Source organism: Myxine glutinosa, chromosome 9, assembly GCF_964187855.1.
Source record: "Myxine glutinosa chromosome 9, kmMyxGlut1.1, whole genome shotgun sequence".
Taxonomy (NCBI): Eukaryota; Metazoa; Chordata; class Myxini; order Myxiniformes; family Myxinidae; genus Myxine; species Myxine glutinosa.
Genome location: NC_136269.1, coordinates 150132073 through 150157887, shown reverse-complemented (window position 1 = coordinate 150157887; position 25815 = coordinate 150132073). Strand labels below are relative to the sequence as shown.

The 25815-nt window shown below is 47.9% G+C and overlaps 1 protein-coding gene and 1 long non-coding RNA gene across 2 annotated transcripts in view; one reads left to right on the top strand and one right to left on the bottom strand.

Moving 5' to 3' along the window:
* The window catches only part of LOC144893685 (uncharacterized), a 43546-nt gene extending 27753 nt beyond the window's left edge, over positions 1-15793 (bottom strand). Inside the window, exon 1 of the long non-coding RNA XR_013624633.1 lies at positions 15144-15793. This is a non-coding gene — a long non-coding RNA (uncharacterized LOC144893685). The remainder of the gene's footprint in view (positions 1-15143) is intronic.
* ARG2 (arginase 2) overlaps positions 1-25815 on the top strand; it is a 90052-nt gene that overhangs the window by 17742 nt on the left and 46495 nt on the right. The window contains exon 2 of the mRNA XM_068127935.2: positions 4408-4480. Coding sequence (XP_067984036.2) covers positions 4408-4480 — 73 coding nt within the window. The remainder of the gene's footprint in view (positions 1-4407; positions 4481-25815) is intronic.

Genomic DNA, 25815 nt, shown 5'->3' with positions numbered 1-25815 from the left:
ATTGGCTTGTTAAAGATCGCACCCTAGTTAGTCCATGTACAACATGTAGCGAACCATAGGACCTCTCCGTAGTTATTTCATTATTATGTGTTTCAGTTAAGGATCTGTTCCCAATAGTTGAATCTGCGTTGCATTAATCAAATAAGATCGGCCCCAGTACTTAGTTTGCCAGCAGCGTTCGCCGCCGTTGCACTGGGCTGTTTACTGGCACCACGCCGCCATAAGCCATGCAGTTTGAAGCCGAGGAAGAAGGGGGCGGGGCCACCAGAACAAGGTGTGGCACGTCGACGCATCAGCAGAGGTGGAGTCAGCGAGCCCTTTGCCGGCCAACCAGCGCCGCGGTGAGCCAACCGGTAGGCGTGTCATCGGAGCCGGCGGCTTGATTTCGACACTAGCAATAAAAGCGTCTGCGAGGGACTGCTTGAGAGAGATGAGTGAGAAGGTACAGATGAGAAGAGAAGGAGCTGGAGTGCGCTACGAACTGGCATCTCCCCCATCTTGTTCAAGAGAGAGAGCGTTGGCACGAGCCATTTATTACATACGGAGCATCCCAGTCCCACCGCTATATGCAACGTCCGCTCGCGGTTAACGATACGCGCTCGCTGCCTGCCAGGGTTTTCATGCCACGACGCGAGTCGACTCCTGGAGCCGGACCTCGACGCCTACCGTCTGCCTGGGCCTTCTCATTCCTTCCAGTCATTCCTGCCTGCTATTCACCTTTCGTGTAAGTCTGTGTGTTTGTCCTGGGCGTTGATAATTAAGACTGTTTTAAGGTTTGCCCTGTGTATCTGCTTTTTCCTTTTTTTTTTCCTTTTTTTTTTTTTGTATACTGAATCGAGGCTCGTGAAAGAGCTAACATTTACTTCACAAACAAATCAACCAGACAAACAAAATATATAAAAAGAGGGAGTGGAAAACAAGATGGGGAGAGAAGGGGAAGCACACAAACACAACATTTGAGAGCAGGGAGATGTGTGGAAGGGAGAGGGCTTGGGGGGAGGAGGCGTGGGAAGGGGGGGGGGGAGGGAGAAGTATAAAACACAAGGATACCAAGGACTTCCAGGACAGAAGTTGGTATTTCAAAAAAGTGGAATTGGGGTGAAATTAGCGGGGGTAGAAAAGATCAAGGTTTTGGATGGGGGAAGATAAGAGATGGTGGTGAACAGCTGTTTTAAAGACCTGGAGGGTGGAGTGGGATTGAAGAGAGTGAGGGAGTTTGTTCCAGAGGTGGGAGAAAAGAGGAATGAAGGAGTGAAGGTGAGCAGAGAGTCTTGATTTTGGCAGTTTGACCATAAGAGGGTTGCAGGCAGATCTTGTGCGACCTTTAGGAATATTTGCGGGACAGAGCCCAGAGAGAGCTGGGGGGGGGGGGGCAAGGCCAGAGAGGAGTCTGTAGAAGACGGAAAGACCACCAACCTGCCTGCGGTGAGTGAGTGAGAGGCCCTTGGAGTTAGCTTTATCGCGGGAGATTCCAATGATTCTGAATGCTTTGGTTTCAACAGCGTGAAGACGAGCTAGGTGTGAGGCAGGAGCACCAGCCCAGAGGGGAGAGCAGTATTCCATTGAGCTGCGGATGAAAGCCTTGTATGTGGTGAGGAGCTCAGGTGTGCCAAGGAAGGACTTCGCACGACGGAGGATGCCAGATTTGAAATGTGGTTTTCCCAGGAAAGATCATGGCAGATAGTGAGACCCAAAAGTTTGAGTGACAGAACTTCTTGGAGAGGATTATTCAGAAAGTGGATGGGAGGGTTGTCCAGTCGGTCTTTTCGGAGAGACATCGTAAGAGTATGAGATTTGTCAGGATTGAAAGACATGTTCCACTTGTTTGCCCAGTCTGTGATTTTGTCCAGGTCTGCAGAGAGTGAGGAGGCTGCAGACTGCCGATCTGAGGGATGAAGAATGGAGCGACAGAGAGTAGAGTCATCAGCAAAGAGATACAGAGGATTTTCAAGAGAGTCAGAGAGATCATTGATGAAGACCAGAAAAAGCACAGGGCCCAGAACACTGCCTTGTGGAACTCCAGCCTGAACAGGAAGAGGAGATGAGAGAAACCCATTCAGGGCCACACGTTGACTACGACTAGAGAGGAAGTCCGCCAGCCATGCGTGGAGATTTCCATGGATACCAAAAGAGGAGAGTTTGGTGAGCAGAGCGGGGTGCCAGACCGTATCGAAGGCACGTGATATGTCAAGGGAGACTGCTCTAATTTCCTGTTTGGCATTGAGGACCTCCATCCATTGTTGAGAAAGCAGAAGCAGCATGTCCAGAGTAGAGTGTCCAGGTAGTAGTGTTCCTACTTGTAAATGCCCTTCTTTCGTTTCCTCTTTTAGTATAGAAATAAACCTGTGTTCTTCCTTTACACTTTTTGGTTCTTTGGCATCCTCTCATCCGGTCGCTTTAGTCTTTTTCCCATTGGTACCTGTGGCACGATTTGGCCAACGCTCAGAATCGGGTTAGTCGATTGCTAACGGCTCGAATCGCGGATTGCTAAACCGCTCGGCAAATACCATCTTGTCCGTGGTTCGAGCGGTACTTCTCTCCCTGCTTTGCGGAGGGATTGGTACAGGTATTCGGGAGAACACCTTGACCAATAACCATGACCAATTTCACCCCGCAAAGGAGCGTTATAAGTACCAGGACTAGAGACGGCCAGCTTAACAGGCCAAGGGGATTAACCCCCCCTTGCTAAGGGGAGTGCCGTCTCTGAGATCCGTAACAATATATATATTGTGCTTTAAAATTTTAATTCTGTACTTTTAAACAGGATGTTGGAATAAAGTCTTCCCAATGTTACAAACTGATTCATCTGTACGATGTGGAATAATGATTTCGGGAAATCTTATGTTTCACCTTTAAAATATACTCATAGAGACATAGATAGATATAAAATGTTTTAATTGAGTTCAAATAAGTAAGTTAGCAAAAAAGATATTGAGGTAAAGAGAAGTTTCAAAGTAAAGAGTTTTAAGAAACAGAACACATCAGGTGTTGTTCTTCTGACCTTGGGAGAGAAGTTGATTAGTATTTGAAAAACGTGTTTGCCATTTCCATGGTGCCTGGTAATCTCCATGGACACAATACCCTGCATTTGCATTGCGGCCTTGTCCTTGGCTAAACAAACTCTGTTTCATTGTAACTCTTCCAAAGGTCAAAGTAACTCAGTGGGTGCTGTTGAGCAAATGTTGTTAACTCCTCGGAGGTAATTGACCCAGTTATCTACATCACAGTAATGCAAGTTGAAAAGACTGTTTGTAAATATTGTAATCCAAGGGGGATGGACGTGTTCTCTCCCACCTATGGGCAATGAATGGTCTTGCTTACCTGACCTATGGGGGATGGACGTGTCCTCTCCCACCTATGGGCAATGAATGGTCTTGATTACTTCACCTATGGGGGATGGGCTTACGTGTGTTTTTTTTTCTTTTTCCCCTCCCACCTGTGAAATCATGAATGTATAAAAGGTGTGTTCGAAGACCACAAAGCAGAGTGGACTCTGATGGCATCGTGCTCCTTCTCTCCTGTGTGTACACATAGATAGTAATGTTGGTACCAAAGGTTGTAAATGGATATTTTACTAAAACGATTCAATGAACCTTTGTATCAGGTGGTCTTTAGGGGCAAGACCCTTGAGTTTTCCCTCCACACTGTACCCTCGCCATCAAGCTCTTTTGCCACTTGTTAGAGGCCAGACAATTCTCTGTCCTGACACAAACCCTGAACCTTCGCTCGATCCACCCGTCTGGACTCGCTCTCCTCCACGCTTCGCCAACTCGGTTTTATCTCACAATTCACCATCGACCTCTGGAAGGTCAAAGGAATCGCAAATTTGGCGGCCTACTCCCTCTCATACATTGACATATTGGCGTTGTCTCCTACGAACACACCGGCCATCGATTTTAATGCACTTGTAGCAGCACAACGGGCGGACATGGAGCTCCACCGTCAACAGTCTGCAACTGGTTCACTTACATTTCCCAGGGATAGACAACGGGCGAGCCACGCACTTTTGTTTCTTTGACATTCCTTCATCCAGTCTTCGACACTTTCACCTGCTCGCTCGCCACCTTCGACACTTTCACCTGCTCGCTCGCCACCTTCGACACTTTCACCTGCTCGCTCGCCTGGGTATTTGAGCGACTCGTCACCAAGCGCTATGTCTGCCCACGCATCAATGCTGAAGTGTGCCGTTGGGTCAAGCGATGTCTTCAATGTCGACTCTCCAAGATCCTACATCATGCTGTCTTCCTTTCCGCCAACCTATATCAGATCTATCCTTGATGCGCCTCAATAAGGATCTCGGAATTCAAAATCAGGAAAAAATTGGCTTTGGATATTGGTAAGAGAAGTTGTGGGAAAATGAGGAGGTGAATGCATAGTGTTTGTCTCAAATTGTTGTTTTGTGTGCAGACGAAAGCTGGTGTGGAGTTAACGCCAAGTGCCTTGAGGAAAGCTGGTTTGCTGATCAAGATGGAACAGTTGGGTAAGTGGGCCGTATGCTATTGATCATCAAGAGTATCGATGCTTTTTTGGGCAGGGGACCAGTAGTTAGAATTTTAAGGCCTTATCACTTTGCGTTTGTGTTCCATGTCGTTTATAGGACTTCGGAACCAGTAGTACATGTGTAGAAGGGTAATTTGTCCATTTTTGCATTGATTACATGACGATGTCATACAAAATTGTGCATGGAGAGGGGAAGGCTTCATCCGTCCCCGCCCCCCCCCCCCCCCAATGTCTGAACAAAGTTTGGGCCAGGTGAGTGCAGATGGCATTGCATTGCAGAGAATGAGTGGGTTATTTTGGCCAAAACAGGCCATTTTGTTTTAGGTTGGAGAAGATTGCCGTGGTACTTACTTTTTCCACATGCGAAATTTGCATTTATGTTTATTTAAATTATACAATGGACTACAAAATGTAAATGTTTCATGATATTTGTTATATTATATCACCTTTATCTATCAATATTGTTGAAATGAAGATCAAATCGCTGTATGTTGATAGACGTAGAAAAAGTCAAAACTTTACATGGGGTGTACTTACTTTTTCACATGACTGTGTATATGTATATGTATATATATATATATATATATATATATATATATATATATATATATATATATATATATATATATATATATATATATATATATATATATATATATATATTATATATTATATATTGTTGTGGATATGAGGATTGCATTTTTTTGATTGTGTTGTATTATATTGGAAATGGTGATGAACATTGTTGGATATGGCCCCTCCTGCCTCCAGAGTTGTGTAAAGGTAAAAAAGGCATCTTGGTAGTTAATTCCATGAAACACCACATTGAAGGACACGATAAAACCCTTGTTCAGTAGCTTATATCTTATTATGTGTTTTAGAGTAAGGCCTTGTCTTCCATTAGAAGGACACTCCATTGCACCGAATCAATTAAGAATAGCTCCCCTTCAATACTTCCATTTCCCAGCCAAACTCTCCATCTGCGGGTAAAGCAGTTCACAAGCGTGGGGTGCACGCCCTCTCATTTCGCTGCTATAGTGAATATGTGCTCCGTGCTCTGTTTGAACAGGAGGGGCGGGGTCGCCAGGGAGAGGCAAGCCCAGGGCGCGCCACGAAGGGCGGGGCTGTTCAGCCCCATGCCCAAATAAGGAACCAAGCCCGTGGCTCGCCACGAGGGGCGTGCCGTCGGCGCCATGCCCAAATAAGGAGACAAGCCCGTGGGATTACCATACAAGGTCATGAAACAGAGCACGGGGGGGAGGGCGGTACCAAAACCGAAGAGGGCGTGTCAGACCCGCGCTGAAGGTTTGGAGAGAAGGGTGCGACGATCGCTGGGACAAGCTACACGAGGGATACGGCAGATGAGTCCAGGTGCGTAAGAGGGTTGGCAGTCCACCGGGAGAGAGTTCAGAGTTGCACCGGAGTTGCGTGAGAGATACGAAAAGCCTTTGACACCAAGCCGCTTCAACCAGCCCCGTTTTCAACCCACCGAGTGACCCTGCCGGCGTGCGCTGTAAAGCCGAATCCAAGGAGCTGCCGGCGTGCACTGTAAAGCCAAATACAAGGAGCTGCCGGCTCCTCGCTTCCCGCCCGGAGTGGACCCGCTCGCTGTGCCCTGTGATCCCACCTGCTCATCCCTCCAAACGATTCCTACCCTTCCATCCATTTGCGTACGTGAGTTTGTTCTGTTCGTGCTGTCCTGGGTAGTAAACTAAGTCAGTATAAGCTAGTAATTTGCACTGTGTTACCTGCTTTTTCATGTCCGCTGTAAATACCCATGACTGCTCTTTTTGCTTATGTGTGTGTAAATAATAATAAACCCCGTTACTCTTCTGTACGTCTTCTTCTTCTTCCTCTTTGCATTCGTCGTCTTAGTCTTTTCCCGATTGAATAGCGGTGGCGCGATACGGCCAACGTCTGGGTGAATCGGGTGAGTCGGGTAACAACTGTTCGGCCGCGGTGCCTCCGCTCGGCAAACATACCATCCTTGGCAAACCGCGGACCGTAACAATTGGTAGTCAGGAGTTGGGATTCGAACCTGGGACTAAATTTATTTAGCCCAAATTTTGGAACACCAATTGTACAATTGGCGTAACAATTGGTGTCTGGGAGTGGGATTCGAGGCCCGAACCAAATTTTAAAAAAACATCTAGGAAAAAATTTGGTCAAAATTTGGAGCTGCTGGAAATTTGTGTTGTTTTAAAGCAAAACCCGAATTTTGAAATCGCGCCATGGCTGGTCAAGGCGACGGGATGTCGGTGGGAGAGATAGACGGGGTAGAATCGACCCAGGACCTCGGGGAAATGTATGTGGAGGAAAGAGAGGAGGAGAACATGGGCAATGTGGTTGAGGGGGTATCAGGTGCACAAAATGGCGCGCTCGCGCACGTGGTTGAAGGGTCCCAAAATAGCGGCGCCGCGGAGGGCGAGCCCGCGGTGGCGGCTGGGGACGCTGGGCAAACCGGGTTTGACCTCAGATTATTCTTGACCCAACTGAATGCAAAAATGGATAGGATGGGGGAACCAGATGGATGCTCAGGGTGAGCAATTGAGGGGCCAAATGAGGGATGAAGCGAGGGGTACTAGTGAACAATTAAGAGACGGGTTAAACAATATGGGAAATAAATTTGAGGGTTTAGACAAGAAATTTGAGGGGTTAGACAATGGAATAGAAGGGGTGAAACATGGGTTAACGGGGGTGGAAAATAGAATGGCTGCCCAGGAGAATCAGATAGAGGGGGTGAAAAATGGGTTAGAGGGGTTAGAAAACAAGATGGAAAACAAATTGCGGGAAATAGGGGAGCAAGCCGCCCGAGAAATTAAACAAATGGGAGAGCAGATAGAGGAGGTAAAAATCGGGGTAGAAAGCAAATTGGATGCTCAGAGGGATGAATTGGGACAGATGAGGGCGGCATCTACAAAAGAGAGGGAGGAGATGAAAGAGGAGATACGACGAGGTGTAAGTGAGGAGGTCTCGGGGGTACGCGAGGAGGTAAAGCGAGGTGAAAAGCGTATAGAGAAAGAGGTGAGAAATGGAACGGCTAGGTTACAGGGGGGAATAGAGGACCTGACGGAGGAGGTGGAACAGCTGACGGAGGGACAAAAAGAGTTAGTGGAGCAGGTTCAAAGGAACACTGCGGTACTAGGAGGGTTAAAAGCGACACAAAGAGACATCAAGGACGACTTAATAGCGACACAGAGGCAATGTCAGATAGTACGTGAGGGACTGACAACGAGGTTGGACGAGGTGACAGAGATAATGGAGACGAAGGACCGGCAGGTGAGGACGCACATAGAGACGGTCAAGATAGCCTTAGAGGACGAACTTGAGGAGATGCACCGGGAAATAAAAGAGGTGAAGCAAAAATTAGAGGAAGTAGAAGAAGAGGTGAGTGAAATTAAGAAGAGACGGACAGAAACTAAAAGAGAAATACAGGAGGAGGTGATGGAATATGTACAAGGTCGGTGCTCAACTCATAATGGTGTGCTCACTAACCAAATAAAGAGTTTGCAGGTGGCGAAAGAGGTGCGGAGACGAGGTGCCAAGGTGAGTGGCGATATACGAGGAAATGTACATGATGTGAGGGGAGCTTCAGTCGGCTTGGGGATTGATTTGGATCCGGGTGTTCGTGAAAGGCCGTTGGTGAAGTGTGCGACAGGTACGGTGTGCGAAAGAGGAGGTGTGTGAGAATGTCCGACTCTGGGGTGTGTGAGGAAAAAGTGCGTGCCGAGGAGTGAGGGTGCTGTCGAGAGTGAGTCGGTCGTAGCGCGTGTGCGAGGGAGCACATGGAAGCGCGTTGTGAGGAGTGTTAGAGGATGTAACGGAAGCATGCACGCCTGTGCTGAGTGTTACGGAGGGTGTAAAGGGAGAGTGTGCGCGAGAAAGGTGTGTAACGGACGGGTGCCTGGGGAAAGAGTGCGCCGTCAAAAGTAAGGAAGAATGCACACCTGTGGTGAGTGTTACAGAGGGTGTAGCGGGAGAGTGTGCGCAAGAGTGTGCACGAGAAAGGTGTGTAACGAACGGGTGCATGAGGAAAGAGTGCGCTGTCGAGAGTAAGGGTGAGTGCGCTGTCCAGAGTGGAGGTGAGAGTAGTAAGGGTGACACGGAGCGTGAGTTGGTTGTGGCAGGTGAGAGAGGATGTACACCTGGAATGGAAGGAAGCACACCTGGAATGGTAGATCGTGTGTGGGAATGCACACTTGAGTTGGTAGTGAGGCACGTGGTTGGGTGTGCGAGTGAGAGCACACCTGTGATTGTCACAGAGGAGGTGACCGAGGAGGGGGCGCGAAGAGGTGTGTTGGTGAGGTGTGCGAACGACGAATGTGTGCCAAGGTGTTCGGTGGTCAGGTGTGTGACCAAGTCTGTGAGCGGAATGAGTGTACCTGGGTGTGTAAGAGGAGGTGCAATGACGAGGAGCATGGGAACAGCTGGGTGTATGAGCAAGGAACGGGCTGCGGGGTGTAAGCATGCAGGTGAGGCATCGACGGTAACCGGGTTAGCGGTTAGAGCGACTTGTAGCCGAATCGGGCCCTCGGTGCGTGTCGGGTTTCGCGTGCCGCGAGGACCAGCGGGGAGCCGAACCACGGGGGGTTCGAAAGGACCGCCGTACGTGATCCACGCTGGGCCGTGCTTGGAACGGCCGCGTCCGTGCTCCGCTAGGCGGAACGGGCAGCCCGATCGGAAGGGTCGTCATGGCGACCCCCTTTTGTTGAGGCGTTCCGGCAGGTCGAGATCGGGCCATGGGATGGCTCCGTGCCGAGGTGGTGCGTGGGATCTCGGCCCGGGTAAGCGTCTTTCCCTGCACCGAGTGTCGGACGCATCCAGCCGCCGGCACCAAACAACCCGCATTCATTGCTCGGCTTTACGAAGCCGGGCTGTGGAAGTGAATTGGCGCACCGAGAGGCATTAGTAAGTAGACTGTAATGATGAGGATAGTGGTCTGGACCCGAAATTAGAAAAACAAAATTTGATGATTGGCAAAGGATTGGCAGAGTGATGATTGGTAATGGTACAGTGATTGGCAGATGATTGGCAAATTTTTGATTTGTGGAAATTGGACGAGCAAAATTTATAGTAAGAGATGCCCCATGTGATGGGATGGCCAATCCACCATCCCTCACAGCAGGGGGGGCAAAGGAGCACTAGTTTTATGGGGTTGATGGCAGTGAAAACTAGCCCGGGTGGGTTAGGATATATAATGTGTAGGGCCCTAGAGATTGACATTAGGTAACGTTAAGGTTAGTTAGTGACAATGACACCTGTAGTGGGGACGCAGGTAGATTAGAGTGGATGATAATGACGTGGTATGTGCTTAGTTTAAAGGGAAGACGGGGAGCACTAAGTTAGCAGGGCAACAGGTAGTTTAGATGATGCCTGTGTGAGTGTTGGAGGTGTATTTAGAAGTGTATTGTGAAAAGTGTATGGTGAACAGGTGTGATTGCACAGGTGTGCAACTGGACAGGTGTATGGAACAGTGTTTGAGTGAGTGACAGTGAGATGAGTTGTGTTGACCAAATGGTCCAGGAAGAGGAGGAGGGTGCAGGTGGCACCAGGTATGATTGCACAGGTGTGCAACAACAGGTGTATGGAGAATGGTTGTGTGGAATACATGGAGTGTGGAATATATGGAGTATTGAAATGGATGGTCGTGGAGTGAGTATGGTGGACACTATGGAGTGGAGTGGATGGTGCGAAGGTGTGAATGGGGGAAGAGTGGACCCCCATCACGAATACCCGGGGCGGGTAGTGTAAGTGTTGGGTAGAGGGTATAGGTAAATTGTGGTTGGATATTGGCATCTGTGGTGCGGGTGAGAGAATGGTATTTGGATGGGTGCATTAGTGTTGTGGAAATGGCTGGGCGTGTAGCCTGTTAGTGTGTGTAGTTGGTTTGGGCACTCCACCACTGTGAGGATGTCGGCCAGGTGAGGCCGCAGGTGGGCTCTGTGAGCCGGTAGTTGTTGTGGATGGGGCCCGAGGATCCGGAGGACGGACCCGGGTAGCCCAGTGCCAGAGGGCACCGAGTGGGGTGACAGAGCCAGGAGGGGCCTTCCCCAGTTAGATAGGTTAGGGTGAGGAGCTAGGTAAGATCGGGTGGCAACTGCAGTGGTGGAGGTGTGCAGGTGGGTAGACCTGCTGGGAGAGCTGCACGACCCAGCCCAGAAATTGTGCAAGGGCACCGGGAGATGAATCGGGGGAGTGAGACCCCAAATTGAGAAGCACCACAGTTTGGTCAATGGGAATTGGTTTTTAGAACCCATAGTGTAAGTGGCCAATGGATTGGCAGGGCAAGACCCCGGGTAGTGTAAAGTGTGTTAAAGTCATTTAGAGGATAGTTATGATTGAAGTCTCCTCGCACCATCTACATACACTCACCTGAGATGACGTACCTCCACACCATGCCAGGTTGTTTTTATTATTTTTGATGCAAATGTTTTGGATTGTGAGACGCATCATGACGTGGGTGTGACATTGTGCTTTATGTTCCATCTCTCCCTCCTTATGAGGATTGATGATGAATTTGGTGATGGCAAATTTTGGATAGAGGGATTGTGGAACGAATTTGGTGTAAGGGAAATATGGGGAAGACGTGACGGTAGTGACGGATTTGTAAATGTGTAGATTGTTGTACATATGGGGTAAGGGCAAGGGTAGTGTAGGTGACGGGGGGGTGACGTACGGTAGGGACGAGCTTTCTCACTTCGCCCTCCGTACGCATTTCACCTTGCATTGCCTTATTGATGTGTACCCTTGTGACCTTACCCCTCGCTCATCTGTCTTCCCCCTTTTGTCTCCCACATGACCTGTGCGCCATTGGGCGCCGAGGGGAGCGTGCGTGAGTCCTCCATTGTGCGCCCGGAACTCCCAGAACCAGCTGTCTGCATCGATGCACCACATTATGGACCACATGTCTGTGGCCGAGCACCACTGATGGACCCCATGGGTTGGGGCATGGCCCCTCTGCTGGAACCGGCCATGAGGGCCCGAAATCTTGCTGGCGGACCTTGGCCACAGGGCACCGATGCCCCACAGGTGAACCACACGTAGTCGGCCCCTATGGGCCATAAATAAACACAAATGGACACGTTGGGTGCAAGTTTTAATACAAATAGGCCGCCAGCAAAGGAAAAAGACAACAACTGGAAGAAATAATAATAGCCAGCAGAGGGAGCCGAAGAGCAAGAGACCACCTGCAGGGTTAGGGGTTGTTGTTTTTATTTTCATGAACTATGGTGACTGCACCGATTGGTGCTTGAGGGTGCTTTGGTGCATTTTTTGGGTGCTTTCATGGTGCATTGATGCAGAGCAGACTGTCTCCCCCCCAGAAAGAATGATCACAGGTCCTGGGTTAGTTTTGTAAATAAAGTAGCGTCAATTGTAAATAATGCTCCCCACCGTCAATGTATAGTTTGAAGACCAATCCGCAATTTGGTTAGCTGTGGGCGTGTCTGTTAGGCAGGGTGCAATGGAGCAGCGGGACACATCTATCTATGTTTTCAAACTGTCGCACTCAGGGTCAGGTTAAAAGTAGAGGGAACTACACCTACGTGTTGCACTAAATAAAAGTTGTAGGCCCGGGCCGTGCCTAAGAGGAGGAGGGTGCAGTGTTGCGGATATGAGGATTGCATTTTTTTGATTGTGTTGTATTATATTGGAAATGGTGATGAACATTGTTGGATATGGCCCCTCCTGCCTCCAGAGTTGTGTAAAGGTAAAAAGGGCGTCTCGGTAGTTAATTCCATGAAACACCACATTGAAGGACACGATAAAACCCTTGTTCAGTAGCTTATATCTTATTATGTGTTTTAGAGTAAGGCCTTGTCTTCCATTAGAAGGACACTCCATTGCACCGAATCAATTAAGAATAGCTCCCCTTCAATACTTCCATTTCCCAGCCAAACTCTCCATCTGCGGGTAAAGCAGTTCACAAGCGTGGGGTGCACGCCCTCTCATTTCGCTGCTATAGTGAATATGTGCTCCGTGCTCTGTTTGAACAGGAGGGGCGGGGTCGCCAGGGAGAGGGAAGCCCAGGGCGCGCCACGAAGGGCGGGGCTGTTCAGCCCCATGCCCAAATAAGGAACCAAGCCCGTGGCTCGCCACGAGGGGCGTGCCGTCGGCGCCATGCCCAAATAAGGAGACAAGCCTGTGGGATTACCATACAAGGTCATGAAACAGAGCACGGGGGGAGGGCGGTACCAAAACCGAAGAGGGCATGTCAGACCCGCGCTGAAGGTTTGGAGAGAAGGGTGCGACGATCGCTGGGACAAGCTACACGAGGGATACGGCAGATGAGTCCAGGTGCGTAAGAGGGTTGGCAGTCCACCGGGAGAGAGTTCAGAGTTGCATCAGAGTTGCGTGAGAGATACGAAAAGCCTTTGACACCAAGCCGCTTCAACCAGCCCCGTTTTCAACCCGCCGAGTGACCCTGCCGGCGTGCGCTGTAAAGCCGAATACAAGGAGCTGCCGGCGTGCGCTGTAAAGCCAAATACAAGGAGCTGCCGGCTCCTCGCTTCCCACCCGGAGTGGACCTGCTCGCTGTGCCCTGTGATCCCACCTGCTCATCCCTCCAAACGATTCCTACCCTTCCATCCATTTGCGTACGTGAGTTTGTTCTGTTCGTGCTGTCCTGGGTAGTAAACTAAGTCAGTATAAGCTAGTAATTTGCACTGTGTTACCTGCTTTTTCATGTCCGCTGTAAATACCCGTGACTGCTCTTTTTGCTTATGTGTGTGTAAATAATAATAAACCCCGTTACTCTTCTGTACGTCTTCTTCTTCCTCTTTGCATTCGTCGTCTTAGTCTTTTCCCGATTGAATAGCGGTGGCGCGATACGGCCAACGTCTGGGTGAATCGGGTGAGTCGCGGAACAACTGTTCGGCCGCGGTGCCTCCGCTCGGCAAACATACCATCCTTAACCGCGGACCGTAACAATATATATATATATATATATATATATATATATATATATATATATATATATATATATAAAACTGTGAAATAGTAGAAACTCCACAGTACGAGCATGGCGTCTCATTTGCATTAAATAAATAATCGGTAGGTTACATCAGACGCGGACGTAGCTTCAGGACGTCGATCTTTAATTTTTGACAAGCTTTCGACCAACAAAGGTCTTCTTCTTAGACTTCCGTTGAACTTGGGGACGACTAAGAAGAAGACATTTGTTGGTCGAAAGCTTGTCAAAAATTAAAGAGCGACGTCCTGAAGCTACGTCCGCGTCTGATTTAACCTCCCGATTATATATATATATACACATACATATACACATACATATATATATACATATACACACATATACACATACATATATATATTGCTGTCAGTTGATTGTTTGTTTGACATTTGTATTACAGTGTACGAGAAGGTATAAATAAATGAATGACATGTTTATCTAACCATTTATTCGGGGGAAAATTATTACGGAAGTGTACCAAGCTGGAAGTGTACCAAAAAACAGAAGTCGGGCGCTACTTCGGACTCACCCTGTATACACACACACATACACACATAATACACACATACATATACAGTATACACATACATATACACATTATATACAGGGTGTTTCTAAAAGAGATTTCAAATTTAATCGTTTACTTACAAAGAAACAAACCTCAGGACCGTGAACCAAACATTTCTTGAAAGCTTATGACATGATATGTTCTATCAATGATTGCTATTGCAGTAAAGTCACTGCTAGAAGTGAGAGGCCAAGGTCTGAAATTGGCATTTTCGCAAAGTCCTTGTATTTGACGTTCTCGATGTGTACCCCTCCATGGTTCAGACAGGCATTGACCCTGGCTACAAAGTTCTGTCCAACGTTCCTGTAGGTCTCATGTGGCACTGCCTGGAGGTAGTCTGACACCTCCTGCTTCAGATCATCCAGTGTGGCAGGGTGGTTGATGTAGACAGAGAGGTACCCAGGGCAACGAAGCGGTTTCTGAAGAGTTGCTGCAGGCAAGTGATGGTGTCACCAGCTGTATGCGGGGATGCACCATCCTGCATAAACCAGGTCATGCTGAGCTGGTTTGGTGTGACCTTTTGGGCAAGATCATTATGGAACATCTGGAACACGGCCCGGTAGCGCTCACCGTTGATCCTCACCGTCCTGCTGTTGTCATTCTCAAACCTGTAAGGCCCTAGTTTTACCCATCTGGCATTGAAGGTGCAGAAGTATGTGACCTTAGGCCCTTTCAGGTACCTCTCAGTGATCTCCTCAGGTGGTTATACCCCCCAGAAAATGTTGTTGTGGTTGTTGATTTGGTCTCATACCACAGAGCCACCACTTTTATCTTCTGCTCCACTGCCAATGGCATAGTTGAGCTACAGAGCTAGAAATCCCAGGGAACAAATACCATGATAACACCACCAAACCTTGAAAAAGAAAATGGTATCGGTCAAACCACCTTTAGAGGCCATTTTTCCCCGCAAAGCAGGGGTTGGCCTTTTTCGGGCACCGTGGTTGTTTTTTTTTTTTTTGGTCCCCTTTTTGAAGCAATGTTTTACGGCCGGATGCCCTTCCTGCCGCCAACCCTGTTTGTCGCAGCAAATAAATGGTCAAAAGCAAAGAAATGGCAGGAAGTCAAAGTGTGTATATGTATATGTATATGTATGTCTTAATCCCTTACCAAAGCAGAGATGGACACTTTGGGTCCTGGGAGGATTCTGTTCCACCTCCTGAAACCTGCAAATGAGATAACACACACACGCAGACACACACACGCAGACACACACACGCAGACACACGCACGAAGACACGCACGTACGAAGACACGCACGTACGAAGACACGCACGTACGCAGACACGCACGCACGCAGACACACACGCACGCAGACACACACGCACGCAGACACACATGCACGCAGACACACACACACACACGCACGCAGACACACACACACGCACGCAGACACACACGCTCGCAGACACACACGCACGCAGACACACACGCACGCAGACACTTGCTCTCACTCACTCACTCGCTCGCTCTCACTCACTCACTCACTCTCTCACACTCTCTCACACAGACACACACGCACGCAGACACACACGCACGAAGACACGCACGTACGCAGACACGCACGTACGCAGACACACACGCACGCAGACACACACGCACGCAGACACACACGCACGCAGACACACACACACGCACGCAGACACACACACACGCACGCAGACACACACGCTCGCAGACACACACGCACGCAGACACACACGCACGCAGACACTCGCTCTCACTCACTCACTCGCTCGCTCTCACTCACTCACTCTCTCACACTCTCTCACACAGACACACACATATAATTGGAGCAACGGGAATGATAAAGAAGAACCTTACAGAGATGTTAATTTTTTTGAATTTGAAGCATCTTTGGTAATTGTGCGATGTAAACATTTTCAGCAAATGTTCCCATAAACCAAGGTTGAATATAGGTTGGTTACCTGTTTGGGTTCTCGAAGCTCACCCTACCAGTTGTGCCAAAGAGTGCGGGGCTGAAGGATTTTAACCTCAAGCTTTTTATTCCCTTGTTGTCCTGCCAATCCATTTTTAGCCTTAGCTGTTGGCATGCGCACATTGATATCCCAGGCCTTGCGTGCAGCCATTGGATGTATGTATCCAAATTTCCTCACTTGTTTTTTCCATGCTAAGGTTACATAGTGAGATTTCTGCTTGAAGCACCTGTTGACGTACCTTTTCTGTAAAGCTTGCGATGAACACGCTATATACTGTACTGAATGTTTTGAATAAAAATGATAAATCTGAGAAAAGTGTTGCCTCAAGCATTGAGATGATTATCGAGGGAGCCCAAGGGGGGTTGAAGTGCACAGACGGCGATAAATGGATTTTTCCATTTCTGTGATTGCCAGACATGAGGTTTTAAAATTATTATTATTTGTCTCATGAAAAATTATTTGAAGGTCCAGTGTAACAGACAGACAGACAGACAAACAGACAGGGACAAACCCAAGACCCCATTTAGACAAATTGTTCCCAGATGTTCCAAAAAAAAAGTCCACTCCTTCGGCCTAGTACGAATTTTTTTTGTACACAAGATCGAGGCTCATGTAAGAGCTAACATTAATCTGAAAAAACATTAACAGACACATAAAACATATAATAAAGGGAGCGGGAGACAAGATGGGGAGAGAGAGGGAAGCGAGAGAGGGAAGAACACAAGCACAACAACTATGGAGAACAGGGACTGTGGGAGGGAGAGGGTAGAGGAAGCGGGGGGTTGGAAGATTGGAAGAGGTTAAAAAAAAAACCACATGGACACTGCTAGGATTTTCAGGAAAGAAGTCGGAATTTCAAAGAAGTGGATCTGGGGAGAATTAATGGAGGTAGAAAGATCAAGGTTTTGGATGGGGGAAGATAAGAGATGGTGGTGAACAGCTGTTTTAAAGACCTGGAGGGAGGAGTGGGATTGAAGAGAGGGAGGGAGTTTGTTCCAGAGGTGGGAGAAAAGACGAATGAAAGAGTGAAGGTGAGCAGAGAGCCTAGATTTTGGCAGTTTAACCATAAGAGTGGTGCTGGCAGATCTTGTGCGTCCTGAAGGAATATTTGTGGGACAGAGCCCAGAGAGAGCTGGGGGAGCAAGGCCGGAGAGGATTCGGGAGAAGACAGAAAGACCACCAACCTGCCTGTGGTGAGTAAGTGAAAGGCCCTCAGAATCAGCTTCATCGTGGGAGATACCAATGAATCGCGGGAGATTCGATGATGGTCTGTATCGCCAACCTGATGGTGCCTGAATGGTTTAACCAGAATTGTGGTGACTTTGTCTCGTGAGAAACATCACGTCATTCCTGTGAGTCATGCTATGCCGAATGGTATAATCAGGGGGAGCTCTGCGCTGTGCCAGATCTTGTACACAGTGGGGTTGGTGCGATTTGTTGAATACGACATTTTGAGATGTTTGAGATTTCTGCTCTGTAACATTGAAATCATGGTGTCCAGGTGTATATGTTAACCCTAGGGTGGACGAAGTGACTTGGTATAGTTGTTGTTAGTTGTTGGAGTTATCTACATAATTAAATATGCGTCTGTCATCTTGGGTAGCTGTTGGCAGGAGTTGCTATGTAATCTGGGTGTCGGGGTGGCCCACCTGCCGTGTGTTAATAATTATCAGCCATGGTCATTTAAACATTACAATTGGTCAGTGGGATGATCAATGTGTGGGTTGTTGGAGTCTTGAGTGTTGTCAGCAATGGGTCAAATTTGAGGAAATTGATGTCGCTTGGAGGAGGTTGGGGCCTATGGTGTTCTGCGTGAGATTGGCTAAATTTACCCTTGGGGACATACGATTTCTTTGGCATTTCATTGTGTGAGTTACATTCCATAATTCGAGTGAGTCACTTGATTGAATTTCATAATTCGTGCCAGGCCGAAGGAGTGGACATTTTTTTGGAACATCTGGGAACAATCTGTCTAGATGGGGTCTTGGGGTTGTCCCTGTCTGTTTGTCTGTCTGTTACACTGGACCTTCAAATAATTTTTCATGAGACAAAATGTGGACAAAACCCTCTTCATTCCCCTGTGAATTCAAAGTTGATCTGCCACTTACAACCTCCTCCCTGTGAAAAGTTGTCGACAGATACTGTGTCTCAAAAGTTTGTGGACGGAATTGGACACAAGTCGATTCAATTTTGGTGAGTATGTAATGTAAATTGGGGTATGTATTAATTCTTCAATTTTGAGTGATCCTTCACCATGGAGAGGGGGATATGACGTGAATTTAAAGGGGTGTGGACGAGTAATTGGGAGACAGACAAGCAGCTCAAACCCCTGACCACCAACACAATTCACGCAAATGCAAATGAACATACACTAATTGGACGAGTTGATTTGTGAGAGTGTACAAGTCATACAGGAAGGCGTTGGTGAATGAAGCGAGCTGTAATGGCCAGGCCTGGGTGGCGATGTTATGAACATGAAAGAACAAACTTTTGTCGCTCGATGAAGACGCGATGTACTACTCTCGCGGGAACTAACACTTCACGGAAAGCCCACTCCGTGGAGCCTGCCCTGTCTCGGAGCCTCTCCAGTGCAGTGCTTCCTGTACTTGTCGAGGGGAAAGCTGCAGATGCCCTGATCGACACGGGAAGCAGCGCAAGCTATGTCTGTCAGGCGCTGGTTAAACGGCATGGGTGGACGGTCGGCCCAGCTACGAGGTGAATCTACATGGCGTCTTCAGGCCGGTGGGCACGCACGAAGGGGATGTGTATTGTTAATCTGGTTGTCAACGATGTTGTGTATCCTGATGTAAAACTCATGATAATGCCAAACGTATGTGCCGGTGTGTTGCTGGGCCATGACTTTTTGCATCGACATGGGCGGTTGGAAATGCAGTTCGGAGCCGGGGAGAATACTCTTTCTGTTTGCGGTCTGACTGAGATGGCTATCGAGCCACCTGCTCTCTTTCCTAGCCTAACTGCCAATTGTAGAACGCAGACCATAAAGTCTAGACGATACACTCGCGCTGACACGCAGTTCATTGCTGATGAGACTAAACGATTGCCGCGGGAGGGTCCAGATGCTCGTGGTACATACGGCGAATCATCGGAAGCGCATGGTCGTGGATTATTCGCAGACTTTTCATAGATTCACACAGCTTGACGCTTATCCATTGCCAAAATTGGATGATTATGGTGCGTGACGTGGCGAAGTACTGCTATTCAGCACCTTGGATTTAAGAAGTGTGTACCATCAGATACCGATACGTGAGTCTGACAGACCCTATAATGGGTTTGAATCCGGCCAAATGCTCTATCAATTTCGTCGCATCCCTTTTGGAGTAACGAATGGGGTAATTTGTTTTCAGCACGCCATTGATGACGTTATTACAAAAGAGCAACTGAAAAACATTTTTGTGTATGTTGACAATGTGATGGTTTGCGGCCACAATCAAGAAGACCATGATGCCTACTTGCGCAGATTTCTGTGGGTTGCCTAACAGTACCATTTGACTTTCAATGAGGATAAATGTAAATATTCGGCCCAGACGATAGATCTTCTCGGGTACACAGTGACCGGAGGCGAGATAAAACCGGATGCCGAGAGACTGTGCCCTTTACTCGACATGGCGGCTCCATGTGATCATGCATCTCTGCGGCGTGCCTTGGGGCTATTTGCCCATTATTCTCGGTGGGCCCAAGGCTACGCGGAAAAGATTAGTCCTCTAGTGGATTGTAAGGCGTTCCCTCCAACGATGGGTGCCAAGGCCGCATTCCAAAAAGCTGAAATAGAACATAGCAGGCGCCTGCGTGACCTCCATTGACGAGACAATACCCTTCCTAGTCGAAACAGATGCTTCCGATTGTGCGATCGCTGCGACACTGACCCAGGGGGGTAAGCCTGTGGCATTATTTTCGCGCACCCTGAGCGACAGTGAACATAAGCACTCTGCTATTGAGAAAGAGGAGTACACCATAGTTGAGTCGATCAGGCGATGGCGTCACTTTCTTTTGGGCAAAAAGTTTCAACTCATGACCGATCAGCAGTCTGTGGCATTTATGTACGGCAATCGGCATGCACAACGCATTAAGAATGAAAAGATATTGAGAAGGCGAATCAAATTGCCTGAGTATTGCTTCGACATAAGCTATCGCCCAGGATGATAATCTTGAAGCCGATGCCTTGTCTAGACCTGTCTGTGTGGGCATGAAGTCTGATGATTTGCGAGTTATCCACGAATCTCTCTGCCATCCTGGGGTGACGCGTCTTGCGCATTTTGTTCGCTGTCGTAATTTGCCTCTCTCGGTAGATGACATCAGACGCTTGTGCCGTTCATGTTCAGTGTGCGCTGAAATTAAATCTCGTTTCTACAAGCCGCCGATGGGGACTTTTATTCAAGCCGGCCGTCCTTAGGAGAGATTGGGTATCGATTTTAAGGGACCCTTACCACAGTCGGGGCCGCATCGCTACATGCTCACGGTCGTAGACGAGTATTCGCGATTCCCATTTGCATTCCCTTGCCCTGACATGTCATCTGCTGTTTGCGTCAGCTGTTTCTACTGTTCGGATATCCGGATTTTATGCATTCTGATAGGGGGTCTGTGTTCATGTCTCAGGAGGTGAGGACCTTCCTCCTGGAGCGAGGCATCGGCGCCAGCCGGACTATCCCGTATCATCCGCAGGGGAACGGACATGTTTAATGATTTAATGGCATAGTCTGGAAGGCCGTGGAGATGGCTTTGAAAACTCGGGGCCTGGCCTCTAATTAATGGGGTTTAGTGTTGCCCGAAGCCTTACACGCCATACATACTCTCCTATGTGCCGCTACAAATGAAACTCCACACGATCGATTGTTTCGTTATCAAAGGCGTAGTGCGAGTAGACAATCCTTGCCAGGCTGGCTTTCAGAACCCGGACCTGCTTTCTTGAAGTGGATGGTCCGTCATAGTAAAGACGAACCACTGGTTGATTGGGTACACGTGTTGGAGGCGAACCTGGAGACACTCAGGCTTGAATGGCGGACGGACTCACGTTGACTATCGGTTCGGCATTTAGCTCCTTGTGGCGCTGATTCATGTCCTGGAATGAGTGAGGGACAAGGGGTGGGGCCGGATGCGCTTAAAACACCTGTGTTGTCTTCTCTGGAGCCGGTTGTGGATTATTCTTCTTCCGGGCCCCCATTGCCTGATGGCGTTCCGATTCGTGCGGAACCGCTGAGGCCAGAAGTAGATTCCACTAGTCTGGCTGAGCCCAACATTGTTGATTCTGAGATCAGTTCTGTAGGCTATCGTACTTGAGCTGGACGAGAGAGTCAGAAGCCGCTTCGTTTAGGGTTGTAGATGGGTTCTTTGCTGATTAACGATGTGTATCTCTGTGCCTTCTCTGCAGTGGTATGGCTTACGTATACACTATACAGCCACGTGAAAAAGTAAGTACACCCCATGTAAAGTTTTGACTTTTTCAATATATTTCAACATACAGCTATTTGATCCGCATTTCAACAATATTGATAGATAAAGCTGATGTAATATAACAAATATCATGAAGCATTTACATTTTGTAGTCCATTGTATAATTTAAATAAACATAAATGCAAATTTCGCATGTGGAAAAGTCAGTACACCCCTACATTTATCACTACTTCAAATACCTAAAATTAGAATCAGGTGCACTAGCTCAGGTGCGAATGATGAGAACATCGTTAGAGAGGATCTTGGAGGAACCTGACTTATTTAAACCTCAGACATTTCGTTTGGTTTGCTCTTTGTTGTTGAAGTGCGCGGCGTCACCATGCCTAGATCAAAAGAGCTCTCTGAGGCCTTCAGAAAGAAGGTTATAGATGCCTATGAGTCTGGGAAGGGATTTAAAAAGATCTCCAAACAATTTGTAATCAATCATTCGACTGTCCAGAAGATCATCTACAAGTGGAGAAGATTCCAAACAACTGCCAACTTGTTCAGGCCAGGCCGCCCCAGCAAGTTCAGCCCGAGAGCAGACCGCAAGAGGCTGAAAGAAGTCTCTAAGAACCCAAGAATGTCATCACGGGACCTACAGGTAGCTCTTGCCACTGTTGATGTCAAAATGCACGAGTCCACCATTACAAAGAGGCTGCACAAATTTGATCTACATGGGAGGTGTGCCAGGAGGAAACCTTTGCTGTCCAGAAAGAACATCAGGGCAAGACTAAATTTTGCCCAATGAACATCAAGGCAAAGACCAGCACTTCTGGAACAATGTGCTCTGGACAGATGAGTCAAAGGTAGAGCTATTTGGCCACAGTACCAGAAGACATGTTTGGCGAAAACCAAAGACAGCATTTGACCACAAGAACCTGATACCAATTGTAAAGCATGGTGGTGGAAATATTATGGTTTGGGGCAGCTTTGCTGCATCAGGGCCTGGGCAGCTCTCCATCATATAATCCACTTTGAATTCTTCATTGTACCAAAGGGTGCTTGAGGATAACGTGAGGCCATCTGTCGGAAAGTTGAAGCTCAACCGAAGGTGGACCTTGCAACATGACAATGACCCTAAACATACCAGTAAATCCACCAAGGAATGGCTGAAAAGAAAGAAATGGATGGTTCTGGAATGGCCAAGTCAAAGCCTGGATCTAAATCCCATAGAGATGTTGTTGAGGGATTTGAAACGAGCTGTGCATGCAAGAAACCCCTCAAACATCGCACAGCTGAAAAAATTCTGCATGGAGGAGTGGGCAAAAATTTCTCCCAGTCGATGTCAGAGACTGGTAGACAGTTATAAGAAACGCCTACTTGAGGTTGTTTCTGCCACAGGGGGCAATACCACCTATTAGAGCCAAGGGTGTACTTACTTTTTCCACATGCGAAATTTGCATTTATGTTTATTTAAATTATACAATGGACTACAAAATGTAAATGTTTCATGATATTTGTTATATTATATCACCTTTTCTATCAATATTGTTGAAATGAAGATCAAATAGCTGTATGTTGAAATACGTTGAAAAAGTCAAAACTTTACATGGGGTGTACTTACTTTTTCACGTGACTGTATGTGTGCTTCGCTGGAATTCTTTATTGGAGGGAGAATGTAATGAAATAATGGTTGTGATCTGTTGTAGTCCCTCCCTGGCAGCTGAGATAAGCAATGCCTTATAAGAGGGTTGGTATGCGTGCGAGGAAACTGCCTGTGTTTTGTGACCGATCCGAGCTGGTAAGCATAATTGACGCTTCTTTATACGGCTTGCTTTTTATAGGGGTTTTATATGGCCGCTTGCTAATATGTGATTATCCTTTTGTGGATGACGTGGAAGATTTGATTTCATTAAAGCTCATCATTTGGAAGGAGTTGTGAATTTGAAATCATCACAGTAACTACGCTAACAAACGGTAATTTTAGAAGTCAGACCTGGCTACCCATGAATAATATTAAGCCCTTGCCCAAATAGAGAAGTCAAACTACGCCTGTTGTCCAATCAATACGGAAAATATACTGAATGGGCACAATTAGAGGAAAATAAGATATAGAAAATCTGCAGTTGATAAATAAGAACCCAGGTTGAGTTAAGGGGTGATATATCCTGTGGTCAAAGTAAGATGCTTTCCTCTGATGAATGGGTATTGTTACGGATTTGTCACTTCCGTTGTTGTGGTTTTCATCCACTGTAAACATTTTTGATTCCATGTATTATTATTATTGTTTGTTTGAGGGAAATAGCAATTATTATTGTCAAAAGGTAAAAAGGTTAATGTTTGAAATGAAACAGGAACCGGACGGCGACGAAGAGGAAGAGGAGAAAAAGAAGGCGGAGTGAGTGGAGTTGGACAAGAAGCATAGTTGCTTTGCGGTCTGGAGTGAACATTGGCGAGCAAGAGTCACGAGTGAACTTTGGGTTTCCCAGGAAAGGGATTCCTGCGACAGAGTTGTTATCGCTGTGACAGATTAACCTGCATGTCAGGTTTTGCGATTGATTCCGAAGAGAATCTTCGAAGGGCCGTTACGTCTCGAGAACGGGCCGTCGGCCATTTTGACTCGCGCGCTTTGCGCGTCGAGCAAGGTTTCTTTGCTTCGTCAGCCGTTTTCACCGCTTTCAGACGTATCTGGTGTGTGTGTGTGCAACATGGCTTTTGAAGATTAATTTGCGGTTCGCCGACTGAGCCGTGGAACGTCCATATCCGAGGGTGTGATTTCCCCGTCGCCTGGAGGGCGCCTTTGGATTTCCCAGTCGCCTTGAGGGCGCCGTTGCACAGCTTTGGCAGCAGGACTGTAACTGCCAACCCAACGGGATTCTGGTCTCGATTGGACATCGTTCTGACGATCGCTGGAGCGGATCGACTTTGGCTTGAAGCCGGAACCAACTTTGGCTTGAAGCCGGAAGCAACTTTGGCTTGAAGCCGGGAATTAGAGACATTGGGAGTCTTCTTCTTTTCGCTCACTTGGAGCACAGTGAGTTATATTGTACGAACCTGATGGTACCATCATAGGAAATATATATTGGTTGTACAATTGATTACTATTGTTGTTGTACTGTTATTCTTGTGTGATCTTAATACAATACTGGTTGGTTTGTAACAATTGGTGTGGCTTCACCATTGATCTTTGACATACAGAATAACACATTTTTTCTGCCGTGACTCCTCTCGGGGCTCGGAGGTACACCGTGACCAGGGGGTTGGGGAGGAGCACGTAACAGTATACCTTAGCAGTATTATCATGCATGAATTGTTACCACCCCAACCTGTCCTGCACCCGCACCGAATGTTAGAAATAACGGCATCTTTCTGCTTCAGTCCAACTTTAAAGTCACCCACTGTACTCTGAAAGTTCTATGTCCCAGGAATGCAGCACCGCCACGGCGGCCCTCAAACTTGTGGCACGGCATGCGGACAGCACACTTTGGTGGACAACCACCTCAGCAACCGGGGTTGTTTCATCCCGATGGCATGAATTGCTGTTCCTGCCCCGATACTCCACCCTAATGGCATCATTCCAAAGGGCTGAGAGGGGAACATGCCTCCAGGGATTCTGCATTTACCCTCTCCACTGTGCCCTCACGGTTCTGCAAAATCGCAGGACATCTCCGGTGCAAGCTTCCGCTCCGACTGCCCTGAGGGCCCGCACGCCTCCATGAATCTCGAGCGCACACCTGGACGCTTGACCTCACACACGTTGATGTGCTGCTGGTGGTTTTGGCCCGACTATGCGCGATATAGGCGCAGCGCAGCTGCCAAACAAAATGACCTCTTGTCGGAATGATACTGATGCTGAAAAGATAATGCCATCCAGGATACTACAAACGTGTCTAAAATATGACCAAGCAAATTCTTCGTGGTGGAAGCTCCTGACCGTGATGGAGAGGAGCGACGTGAGCAATCGTCCTTGACCTGCTGGACGCTTCTACACATGGTACCGGGGGGGTTGCAAAGCAGATTTGAAGTTTCCAGCTGCTTCGAGGACGCCATGTCCTGCCTTCAGGAAGAACTTCTGGATCTCAGTGCTCCCGATGTCTCCAGTGACTGCCTGTGCTGACCTCCCCAAAGGTGCAACTTCCCTTTCCACTGCCAAAGCTACGTCGCTGACCAAGGCCCTGTGTTCTGGCTCCTCGGAATTCCCTACCTCACATCATCCTGTCATCTCCTTCATGTTCATGGGCCATTGGTTCTTCATTACATCAAAGGGTCCGACAACAGCTGCATTGCAAGGGGTTTTGACAACCTGTGGCATGGGATCCCTGGCTGAGCGGACACGCTCCAACTCCCCTGCGTGCCTAACTGCTTGTCGCATGCTCCCAGGGAGGCCCTGAAGGCCACAACTCAGCTGCCTGGCCATCTGCAAAGCTGCAGGATTGGAACCCTTGCCTTTT